General features: G+C 56.9%; 1 protein-coding gene across 1 annotated transcript in view; it reads left to right on the top strand.

Annotated features, from left to right (window-relative positions):
• EIF3B (eukaryotic translation initiation factor 3, subunit B) overlaps window positions 1-11,706 on the top strand; it is a 13,283-nt gene that overhangs the window by 239 nt on the left and 1,338 nt on the right. The window contains exons 2-16 of the mRNA XM_014530987.1: window positions 1,762-1,881; window positions 2,298-2,355; window positions 2,540-2,668; window positions 2,801-2,958; window positions 3,634-3,765; window positions 3,844-3,910; window positions 4,200-4,246; window positions 5,370-5,580; window positions 6,869-6,941; window positions 7,669-7,791; window positions 8,118-8,196; window positions 8,798-8,936; window positions 10,379-10,504; window positions 10,963-11,040; window positions 11,426-11,534. Coding sequence (XP_014386473.1) covers window positions 2,302-2,355; window positions 2,540-2,668; window positions 2,801-2,958; window positions 3,634-3,765; window positions 3,844-3,910; window positions 4,200-4,246; window positions 5,370-5,580; window positions 6,869-6,941; window positions 7,669-7,791; window positions 8,118-8,196; window positions 8,798-8,936; window positions 10,379-10,504; window positions 10,963-11,040; window positions 11,426-11,534 — 1,525 coding nt within the window. The 5' untranslated portion in view covers window positions 1,762-1,881; window positions 2,298-2,301. The remainder of the gene's footprint in view (window positions 1-1,761; window positions 1,882-2,297; window positions 2,356-2,539; window positions 2,669-2,800; window positions 2,959-3,633; window positions 3,766-3,843; window positions 3,911-4,199; window positions 4,247-5,369; window positions 5,581-6,868; window positions 6,942-7,668; window positions 7,792-8,117; window positions 8,197-8,797; window positions 8,937-10,378; window positions 10,505-10,962; window positions 11,041-11,425; window positions 11,535-11,706) is intronic.

The raw sequence follows: 11,706 nt of genomic DNA, 5'->3' as shown, positions 1-11,706 counted from the left end.
CACCAAGTGGCCGAGTTCTCTGGCTCTGCCTCAGTCCGGCGGGCGCTCACCTTCAGCTGAAGCTCTGCCGCAGCACGTGGTCCGCACAGGTGTGTGCTTCGCTCGGGACAGGCCTCAGGCCTCCGGCTGCTGGGCGCTCACAGAATCAGAGCTTGGTGTTTCAAGCTGCTGTCAGAGCCGTGGGCACACGGTTCACCCAGGGTAACGGGCCCAAGGACCTGGGAGCTGGCAGAATTCCAGGGAAATTTTACACGTGCAATTGCATTGATTCTAAGACCAGCTTTTTTTTTTTTTTCACGTTTTAACATCACAAATGGGGATATTTTTTATGGTTTAGGTGAAAGCATTGTCATTGCTTAATCAGCTTTTTTTTTCTGGTGTTACTACTAATAAAATAGTGCCTCTTACAAATGATAGCATAATAGGCAGTCTTGCAGTTTGCTTTTGAAATCCCGTAGTGGGTCTTCTGTGTTGGTGACTGGAACTCTGCTTCCTTTATTTAAATGCTGTGGCTTCTGTCCTCTCTCACGACAGGTCATCTGCTTCCTATCAGTTGACTTCGTGTTTCCCAGTTACACAGTCTCCCATGTGTCCCCTTTTGAGCACGTGTATTTGTTTCCTTGCTCTGGACCTAGGAGTGGGATTGGAGCAGTGGTTCTCAACCTTCCTAATGCCACGACCCTTTAATACAGTTCCTCATGTTGTGGTGACCCCCAACCATAAAATTATTTTTGTTGCTACTTCATAACTGTAGTTTTGCTACTGTTATGAATCGTCATGTAAATATCTGATGTGCTATATGTGTTTTCCGATGGTTGCGACCCACAGGTTGAGAACCGCTGGATTGGGGCCTGCTGTGGGCAGTGTCGGCTGGTGATCAGGTGGTCATCAGAGGAAGGAGTGTCTAGTCAGACATTCTCTGTTTACATTTCATGTAAATGTCAGTCTTTGAGAGGGTAGGGGTGAGAAGGTGATCACGTTTATGTAGTTGAGATTTTGGAAACTACCGAGCATAGTTTTAATTTACAAAAAAGTGGTCAAGCACAGTGCTGCTCCTAATGTTTTCTATGTGGAAACAGGTGGAAGGATACCTGTTCTATTTTGTTTATAATGAAACACCCTTGAGAACCTTTGTGACTTCGCCTGTAATGCAACCTAACACATAATATTTATGACTTTTCTTTTCAATCATTCCAAATTCAGGGGGTGTTTTCATTTTAAATTTTTATTGATTTTTAGAGAGAGAGGAAGGGAAAGGGAGAGAGAAACATCAATGTGAGAGCTACACATCAATCAGCTGCCTCCTGCATGCTCCCTACTGGGGATCGAGCCTGCAACCCGGCATGTGCCCTGACCAGGAATGGAACCAGCAACTCTTGGTGCATGGGACGGCGCTCAGCCGACTGAGCCACCCGGGCCAGGGCCATAATCTTTATGACTTCAGGTTTTGTAACAAGTTTATGAAATAGTTGACATACAATAAACGTGCCCAGTTTTAAAGTGTATGCTTCCACACATTTTGACACACACGTCCATGAAACCATTACCACAGTCAAGCTGATGGGCGTTTTGATGAATGGGGAGCTTCTGTTGGGATTTCATTCATGCTCAGGGAACTGCTCTGCCCGAGATCTGGCTGCCTCGGACATGGAGGGGCACGGTCCCGGGTGCGTGCCATGTTTGCAGCTGTGGAGGTCTCGTGTGTATTGAGCACGAGCACGCTGATCTGAATGTCCACGCATTGCCTCTTTCTCGCTTCAGTTACATTTTCCTGGAGTATGCATCTCCTGCCCATGCCCTGGATGCCGTGAAGAATGCCGACGGCTACAAGCTGGACAAGCAGCACACCTTCAGAGTCAACCTCTTCACCGATTTTGACAAGTGAGCTCAGGCTCGGACCGTGCGAACCTGGACCTTCACCCTGCGAATGGCCCGGGTCAGGGGGAGGGCTCTTGCCTTCTGGGTGGCTCCACCTCTGGTCACATCATGTAGGACCATTTCCCATCCCTGGCCCCTCACACTGGCCAGTAGCACCTCCTCACACCAGCACCCTCACCGGTTTTACCAATAAAACCCGTCCTTCCCCTGCTCTGGGGTGGACAGCAGGGTGCAGTGCAGCAGGTCCTCAAACATGGCGTTTCCTTACAGTGTTGATGAGCTGCCGTAGACACTTACATCAATTATGTCACTTAGTGGGTGTTAACTGAGGGCTGGCTGGACTGCCCAGGGCGGGGGTGGGGGGAGCCAGGGGGAGCTGCCATGTGACTGCTACTGGACCATTTCTTTTTCTCTTCCAGGTATATGACCATCAGTGATGAATGGGATATTCCAGAGAAACAGCCTTTCAAAGACTTGGTATGTTGAATGAAGTCGGTATCTAAGTAGTTGAAATGCTGGCTAGCCTCTTGGCTTGAGGTGGGGAGTTCCTGGGCAGTTGGAGATGCTGCCGGAATGTGTCCACCTCCAAGAGCAGGGTTACCAATGAGTGCGTTTCTCTCATAAAAACTGACATGTGACCCCGCCCTCGGTCTTCTTCCAGGGAAATCTGCGCTACTGGCTGGAGGAGGCGGAGTGCAGGGATCAGTACAGTGTGATCTTCGAGAGCGGAGAACGCACCTCCATATTCTGGAATGATGTGAAGGATCCCGTATCGATTGAGGAGAGAGCGGTGGGTGTTTGCTGCCACATGGGGAGGGAGCTGGGCACCAGAGCAGGGGAGGGGTCTTGGTCTCCGGGGCTTGTCTAGGAGTGTGCGCTTGGCTGTGCTGTTGCGTTAATGGTGGCATTGCATTCTCCACAGCGGTGGACAGAGACGTACGTGCGCTGGTCTCCCAAGGGCACCTACCTAGCCACCTTCCATCAGCGAGGCATTGCTCTCTGGGGGGGAGAGAAATTCAAACAGATTCAGAGATTCAGCCACCAGGGGGTCCAGCTCATTGACTTCTCCCCTTGCGAAAGGTAAGCCCATGGGGAAGTGCGGTTGGCATCTGCTCCCTTCAGCTCTTGCTGGCCGCCTGCAGAGACTTCTTGTGCTGTAGTTTCACCCTTAGAAATGGCGGGAGGCTGAGAACTCCTGTGTGCTCTGTGCCGAGTGCTCCAGTTCACGTGTGGTTTGGTTGCTTTGTCATTTTCTCTCCAAATAGATGAGCATAATGTTTTCATGAGCCTTTGGGAGTAAGTGGAAGGATCGCGTCCCTCTCCCCCGAGTCATTTGCTAGGAAAGGGACTGTTACACAGCCACATGCCGTCGTTAACGTCGGGGAATTTAACATCAATTACTGTTAGAACTTTATCCCTTGATCCAGTGATGTCCTTTGTAAAATTTCCCCCTTCAGTTCAGGATCTAGTCCAAGATCATGTATTTTGCAGATCATTTTCTTGTGACCGAACATCCCTCCTGTGTGTGATAGTCCGTGTAGCTTTGTGGGGGGAGTGGGTGGAACATGAGGACCTTGAAGGCCATGGTCCACAGCCACCCAGCATCCTCCTGGGTTGCAGGCTCGATCCCTAGTAGGGGGCATGCAGGAGGCAGACAATGGAAGGTTCTCACTCATCAATATTTCTTTCTCCTCTCTCTCTCAAATCAACAAAAACTTACTTTAAATAAATAAAACGTGTCCCCCTCTGTTACAGATACCTGGTGACCTTCAGCCCCCTGATGGACACACAGGATGACCCCCAGGCCATCATCATCTGGGACATCCTTACCGGCCAGAAGAAGAGAGGCTTTCACTGTGAAAACTCCGCTCATTGGCCAATTTTCAAGTAGGTGGACAGTGGGAGCCTGGCGACCTCGGGGGCTGCTCGTGGGCAGAGCCTGCACTGGTCTTTTTCTTGTCTCAGGTGGAGCCATGATGGTAAATTCTTTGCTCGGATGACCCTCGACACCCTCAGCATCTATGAAACGCCTGTGAGTGATGGACTGCATTATCCCGGGATGAGCGGGGCCGGCTCGGGTGGGCTTTCCCTGGACCCGGGCGTGGTGGAGCGGTGTGTCCTGGGCTGGTCGTTCTCTGCCAGCCCCTGTTGTGCTCCGAGGGTTGGGGCGGAGAGGTGGCTGGGAAACGTGGACGGTTTCAGGAGTTGTTGCCTCTGCTCATGCAAGCTCCCATCGGAACCTCCGCTTGCCTTTCTGTAAAAACACTGCATTATTGAGACGTTGGCCTGTTCAGTCACTTGTGACCCTTGTTTTCCTGCAGTCCATGGGCCTCCTGGACAAGAAGAGCTTGAAGATCTCCGGCATCAAGTAAGTGGGGCTCCTCCAGCCGCTCCTCTCGCTCTCCGGCCCCGGCCCCGGCCTGTGCCGCCTGGGCGACGTGTCCCTTCCCCGCACGGGGTGCCTCCTGAGGGCCACACGGTGGAGCAGGGGCTCCACGTAGTGACAGGGCTCCGTGCTACGTGGTCTGGGGGGCGTTTGGTGAGTCGCAGCTCCTCTGTCAGAACGGCCTTTCCTTCCTCTGAAGCCTCTGGGTGGGTCAGTGTCTGCCTTGAAGTGCCGCCGTGCCGGGTCACGCTTCTTAAAGTTCTGTTCTCAGAACTGTCTCGGGAGATGAGCAGCAGTCTCGCCGGTGGAGTGAAGGGAAGTCCATCTCACCTCTCAGGTCAATGAGGTCCTCGCTGTGCCAATCACCAAGGACTGTTCTCCCGAGACAGTCCATGCAGTCACGGAGCTTCTTAAACTGGCCTTCCTTCCCTGCGTTCTTTTCTTTTTTTAAATAGATTTTTACTGGTTTCAAAGAGGGATAGAGTAGAAACATCAATGATGAGAGAGAGTCATTGATTGCCCGCATCCTGCACGCCCCCTACAGGGGATCAAGCCTGCAACCCAGGCATGTGCCCTGACTGGGAATCGAACTGTGACCTCCTGGTTCATAGGTCAGTGCTCAACCACTGAGCCATGCTAGCTGGGCCTTTCTTACATTTTTGGGTAAAATTATGGCTTATGTTGAAAATAAAGCCAGTACTTGGTTCTCGAAAACGCAGAAGTAAAGATGGTGCTCACAGCACGAACTCACAGTCTCCCTCCAGCCGCGGCTCCTCCCTTGTTGCTGTGGGTTTCCTCAGCTCCTACTGGGTCCTTGTAAGGCACAGAGCCCGGCCGTCAGCCTCAAAGGGGTGGAACCTGCTGGCAGCGCCGGGAGTGGTCGGGTGGGTGTGAGTCCTGGCGGAGGGGCCGTGGCGCTGGGCGGCACTGTCAGCATCTCTTCCTCCCTGGCAGAGAGAGTTTAGGGTCCGGGCTGCCCCAGGATGAAATGTCCAGGTCCTAGAGCAGCACCAGGCAGTGCGCTCCCACGAAGGGTTGCTGCTGTGAGCTCTGCCGTTGCCCCCGGTGACGGCATCCTGGTGACGGTGGTTCCTTTGTCGCGCAGAGACTTTTCTTGGTCCCCCGGTGGTAACATCATAGCCTTTTGGGTGCCCGAAGACAAGGATATTCCCGCACGGGTGACCCTGATGCAGCTGCCCAGCCGACAGGAGATCCGGGTCAGGAACCTCTTCAATGTGGTGGACTGCAAGCTGCACTGGCAGAAGAACGGGGACTACCTGTGTGTGAAAGTGGACAGGACGCCCAAGGGCACCCAGGTGCGCGGGGCCGGGCGGTCCTGGTTCCGGGGCTGCGCCGGCTCGGGGTGTGGAGGTGCTAGTGGAGGCGTGGCTGGAGTTTGTGGGTTATCGTCAGGCCCACCTGATCCCAGGAGGAGGGAGCTGGCAGGTTGTAGCAAGCTCTCTGGCCGTATCTCGCTGAGGAGTGTCCTTTATCTGTAGAACGGAGTGGGTGAGATGCGCGCGTGGCTTAGAGTCAATGGGAACACAGCTGACGAACAGCACGGGGTGTGGGTTGCGCGGCCCACGTACACGTGGGCCTTTCCCAGCCGAGACCCAGCCGCCTCCGTCCCGGGTTTCACACCTGCAATTCCACCAGCCGCAGATCAGCAGCAGCGTTGGGAGGGGCTGTGGGCGCTGGTCCTCACCCTCGCTCTAACGGGCTCGAGCAGCCGGAGGCCCTGCCACAGGCCCTGTGGGCACTAAGGGACGGCTCGTTCTGTGTGGGGGACTCGAGTTAGATGTGGGTTTTTGACTGCGCGAGATTGGCCCCTAACTCCTGCCTTGCTCGCGGGCCAGCTGTTCATGCGGCTCCAGGCTCCCCCCCTCTTCTCTGGAGGTGAAGGGAATAGATTGTTTCTCAATATTTTTAAGCACAAAGAAGGGCCTGCTTGACTCGGTTCTGCTTTGGGTTTGCGTCATGACAGTGAACTTTCCTACAAAACGGCCTGCTTTTCCCTTCCAGTGGACGTATTCCCCTCCCTTTACAGGCTGTTTCATTGAGATACAATCCACGTACCATAACCCTCAGCCTTCCAGGGGGCGCTTCAGTGGCTTTCACCAACTTGCGAAACACAGTCGCCACTGTCTCAATTCCAGAACGTTTCCTCATCCCAGACAGGAAGTCCACCCCCGTTAGCAGCCACCCGCTCCCACTCCCCACTCCCTTCCTGACACCCTGCTCTGCCCCTCCCTCTGTCTGGATCTTCTGATGGGTACATTGCAAGGGAGTGGACCGCACGGCGTGGCCTCTGGGTCTTGCTGCCTTCTCTGAGCGCGTGAAATCTTGCAGACGGGCTGCATTGCAGATCCGTGGACGGTTTGTGTGTGGTTTGCGTGTGACGTGACCTTTAGGGCAGTTCTTTGTAGTAGAGTCTGGGCCAGAGAGAGAGGGAGAGAGTCCAGTTCTCCCAAGACAGTCCCGTCCGGTGTCCATCAGCCACTGAGGGCCCTGTGTCATGAAGAGGGTGTTGTGACCACCCCACTTGTCCTTTAAGTCTTCCTCACACTGGAGGTCTCCACATTGTCACCCCCTTTTTTTTAACAGGGTGTTGTCACGAATTTTGAAATTTTCCGAATGAGGGAAAAGCAGGTGCCTGTCGATGTGGTGGAAATGAAAGGCAAGTTCATTGGGGCCCTTGGTGCTGAGCGGCCTTGGGAACTGGTGTGAGTGCCTAGCTGGGGCGGGCGCCAGGACAGGCTGTGGCAGTGACCTGAGGGCGTGGGTCTCTGAGCTACAGACATGCTGTACGTTCAGGAGTTTTGTCCTTTCCAGCTTCAGTCTCGTAACCTTTCCAGTGGCCAAGGGAGGCTGCCCCCGCTTTTCTCACCGCTGTGCCCGCTCAGCGAGCACAGGCGCGAGGGTTCTGGCCGAGAACGGGGAGGCGGGTCTTAGCCATGTTGGGTCGTTAGCTGCGGAGCTCATCACATCCGAGTGTCCGTTTGAGGACCTTCTTCGGACCCACGAGAACTGTGCAAAGGCCGGGTCTCTGCCTTTGGGTGGCAGTTCGCCTGCGTCCTGTTTTGTTTCTGTTTTGCTGGAGAGAGAGACAGGAAGAGGGTGGGAGGAAGCACAGAGATAGGAGAACGTGTAAGGCCCGGCCTCCTGCCCGGGGAGGAGGGCAGCCCTTCACGAGGCCCTGGGACCCTGTGTGCCACGGAGGGTAGGCAAGGACACAGCCACGGCCGCACAGCCCACAGTGGGCGGGTGGGCCTTTCCACTGGCCAGAGGTGCATGGGCCAGCGAGCTGCAGTGGACGCCGCGCCGGTGCGCCTTCCCCCTGCTGCTCGGTGGTCCTTTTAGTGTACGTGAGACCGGCTGTAACTGACCAGGTGCTGTCTCCTCAGAGCCCATCATCGCCTTCGCCTGGGAGCCGAACGGGAGCAAGTTCGCGGTGCTGCACGGGGAGACCCCCCGGATATCCGTGTCCTTCTACCACGTGAAGAGCAACGGCAAGATCGAGCTCATCAGTAGGTGGCCTGGCCTGTCTTGTGTCTTGTAGGGGTGAGCCAGTCGGCTGTGGGGGACCTGCTGGGGCAGCTGCGCAGGCCTGAGCCTGCCACTGGGAGACCCATTGTGGTCACGTGGTTCCGTGGGCGTGTCACATCCATGGACAGGCGGGGCCTGCGTGGCTCCTTCACACGTGTCTACACTTCAGCTTCCTGCCCTGGCATTGCGTGGATAAGGCTGCTTTCTCAGCTTTGGGCACGTGCCAGTCCCTAGCCCCTCGGTCCTGGCTGCACGCTGGCCCTTGCGCCTGCAGCACGACTTCTCACAGCCGCTTCCTTCCTTTCAGAAATGTTTGACAAGCAGCAGGCCAACACCATCTTCTGGAGCCCCCAAGGACAGTTCGTGGTGCTGGCCGGTCTCAGGAGGTGAGTGTCCGCCTGATCCCCAAGCAGCGCTCTGGGCCGCTGCACAGACCCCGACCCCAACCCCAATCACAACTCCAACCCCAACCCCAGGCCACGCCTCCTGCGCTGGGTTCCGAGCGGTGACACCGCTGAATCCTTGAGCTCTGGCGTTCTCATGTGCACGGGCACCCGGCCTTGGTGTGTGGGGCAGATGGGTGCACAGTGTTGGGGCACGCTCCAGACTGGGGCCCAGGCATGACCGTGCTCTCGTGGCGGCCCTCTCAGCCCCCTGCCCCTGCTTAGCTGCTCCTCCAGCAGACATGGGGGCGAGGACCCTCAGCGCCCTGCCCATGTGCGCAGGCGCTCCAGCGGCTGTCCCCCTGTGGTTCCGGAGGCTCGTCGCACACCGCTGGCCTGCTCTATGAAACGTGCCGCAGACACAGGCTGGTCCTGTGCCCGACAGCCTTCAGCAGCATCCTTATCTCCGTTATGTCCATGCTAACAGCCCGGCAGCGGTTAGGGGACGCCCTGGACCCTCACCCGGGGCCTCCACGGGCCCTGGAACACGGGGGAACTGTGTGGGAGGCTCCCGGTGAGGACATCTGTCTGTCTGTCTCACCAGCATGAACGGCGCCCTGGCATTCGTGGACACGTCGGACTGCACCGTCATGAACATTGCAGAGCACTACATGGCCTCCGACGTGGAGTGGGACCCGACTGGGCGCTACGTGGTCACCTCTGTGTCCTGGTGGAGCCACAAGGTATGGGGACCAAGCTGCCTACTGTGAGACCGAGTGGTGCTGGGCTGGTGGCTGACTCCTCAGGTGGGCGGGCGTTGCTACTGATACCGAAGTTCATTGAGCCTTTGGGCCCAGCTCCAGCTGCCTCAGCGTAGAAGCTTCTCACTCATGAGGGGGCTGTTCCAGGCAGTACCATAGTGGGCAGTGCCCACCAATCAGCATGGCTCAGCCTCGCCCACTACACGTGCAGGGAGCACTCACATGGCCTGAAGCGGGCAGTTGCCACCGTCCAGCGTCAGAGAGGAGCGCGCCGGGCGCACTAGCCCTGGGAGGGTCCAGAGCTTGAAACTCAGTTTCCCCCGAGTGCGTGTCCCTTCTGCATCGTGACGCTCGGGCCGTCTGTACCTGACCAGAGGCCTGAGGCATCAGCCTTTTCCATAAAAGGTGCCGGTCCTGGTCGCGCTCTCCCGAGTCAGGCTCCGTCTTCCTGGTAACAGCGGGTCTCGGTGTGGGGTCGGTGGTGCAGCTTTCCGGTCTGCAGCCTCCTGTGGTTGGGCATTCCCCTGGGCCACTCGCTGTGGGGTGCACGTGTGCTCCCAGCAGTTACTTCTCTCCCAAGCAGTTTTTTTTTTTTAATATATTTTATTGATTTTTTACAGAGAGGAAGGGAGAGGGACAGAGAGTTAGAAACATCGATGAGAGAGAAACATCCATCAGCTGCCTCCTGCACAACCCCCACTGGGGATATGCCCGCAACCAAGGCACATGCCCTTGACCGGAACCGAACCTGGGACCCTTCAGTCCGCAGGCCGACGCTCTATCCACTGAGCCAAACCGGTTAGGGCTCTCCCAAGCAGTTTTTGGTTTGGACCATTGTCATCTGGTCACGCAGCTTGTGGTCAAATTCAGGTGATTCTGTCGAGTGAAGTCATGAACTTTCAGGAACGCGGGCTTGGTCAACACGCTGCAAAGCAGTGTCTTTACATCCTGGCCAGGACCGTGGCTGTGCCCTCAGCTCAGCCGGCCGCCTCGGCACGCTGTTAAATTGCACGTGCTCCGCAGCGCTGCCTGACAGGGTTGCCCCAGAGTGAGGCACGCATGGTAGCAGGTACCGTGTCCCCAGGTACCGCCAGCAAAGGCGCCATCTGCCTGCAGACCAGTGAGGAGTGGGATAGGCTTTTTAAAAAAAATACTTATTTTTGTTGGTTTCAGACAGAAGGGAGAGAGAGAGAAACATCGAGAGAGAATGATGGATCGGCTGCCTCCTGCACATCCCCCACTGGGGATCGAGCCCATAACCCGGGCATGTGCCCTGACCGGGAATCGAACCGTGATCTCCTGGGTCATGAGTTGACGCTCAACCATTGCGCCATGCTGGCCGGGCCTGGAGTGAGGTGGGTGTGTGGCTCGGGCGCCACTGCGGACCCGGTCGCTGGGGTAGCAGAACCGCCTTCCTCTTGCAGGTGGACAATGCGTACTGGCTGTGGACCTTCCAGGGCCGCCTCCTGCAGAAGAACAACAAGGATCGCTTCTGCCAGCTGCTGTGGAGGCCCCGGCCCCCCACGCTCCTGAGCCAGGACCAGATAAAGGTCTGCTCTCCAGCGGGTTGCGGCGGGCGAGGGTGGCAACGAGGAGTAGCAAGGTGACATCTGGGGACCCTGGGAAGGGATGCCCGAGCAGGAACCACCGAGGGGGAGAGCAGTTGAGGGCAGTCACGGAGCTTCAGGAGCCGCAGGCCCGTCAGCACCCCTCTAGGACATGGGCGCGAACTGGGAAGGGGCTGTGCCCACGTCCCCACAGGGTTCACGTCCGCATGGGGAGCTCTGCAATGGGTTAGGGTGTGAGGACAAGGCTGAGGGATGGAGCCCGGGAAGGGAGGACAGGCCCGCTGCTGCGAGACCTGAGAGCCAATGCCCAGCCACGCTGAGTGCCTTGGAGGCTGTGCCCGTCGGTCGCTGGGGTGTCATTCCATGTTGGCAGCATGGAAGGTGCATTTGTGGGTCTTGCTTTGTGTGCGTAAGTCGTAAGGGACCTGTCTTTGTTTCAGCAAATTAGAAAAGATCTGAAGAAATACTCCAAGATCTTCGAACAGAAGGATCGTCTGAGCCAGTCCAAAGCCTCAAAGGTCAGTGTGGTCCTTGGACTGGGAAAGGCCACAGATGGCCGCCGTCTCTCATGGCAGAGCGGGGCCAGTGTCTGGCTTGTGGGGAGGGAGAGGGTGTCCCCTGGGCAGTCACTTCTCCATGGAGGGTGCTCCCTGTGCCGCCTGTAGGTCGGGGCAGGGCCTGGGCCTGGGACCCTCTTGGCAACTGGCTTTCAGATACAGAAGTTGTGGGGTGGGGCAGTCAGGGGAGGGGACGGGAAGGAGCACCCCACCACTCCTCTCCCGGCGGGCCCTTTAAGGGAAGTGTCCCTGCGTCGTCTGCTGCGACCCTCCTGGTGCAGCAAGGTCGGGAGGGTGCTGGGTGCAGTGCCCGCTCTAACCCCGCCCCGCCCGGCCCCACCCCTAGGAACTGGTGGAGAGGCGGCGCACCATGATGGAGGACTTCCGGAAGTACCGGAAAATGGCCCAGGAGCTGTACATGGAGCAGAAAAACGACCGTCTGGAATTGCGAGGAGGTAACTGAGCGGGATCTGCTTCTAAAGCTTGTGTTTGTTCAGCCGTTTTCTCTTGGCGTCTGTGCTCCCTCACGGGCTTCTCAGCACACCTGTGTGTGTCACGTTCTCGTCAGCCAAGGTCAGGTCTGAGCCGCCTTCCCACCCGCCGTGCCTGCAGCCTCGGCGAGGCCTG

The sequence above is a fragment of the Myotis brandtii genome, unplaced genomic scaffold, assembly GCF_000412655.1.
Source record: "Myotis brandtii unplaced genomic scaffold, ASM41265v1 scaffold786, whole genome shotgun sequence".
Classification (NCBI taxonomy): Eukaryota; Metazoa; Chordata; class Mammalia; order Chiroptera; family Vespertilionidae; genus Myotis; species Myotis brandtii.
This window is presented reverse-complemented; position numbering and strand designations above follow the sequence as displayed.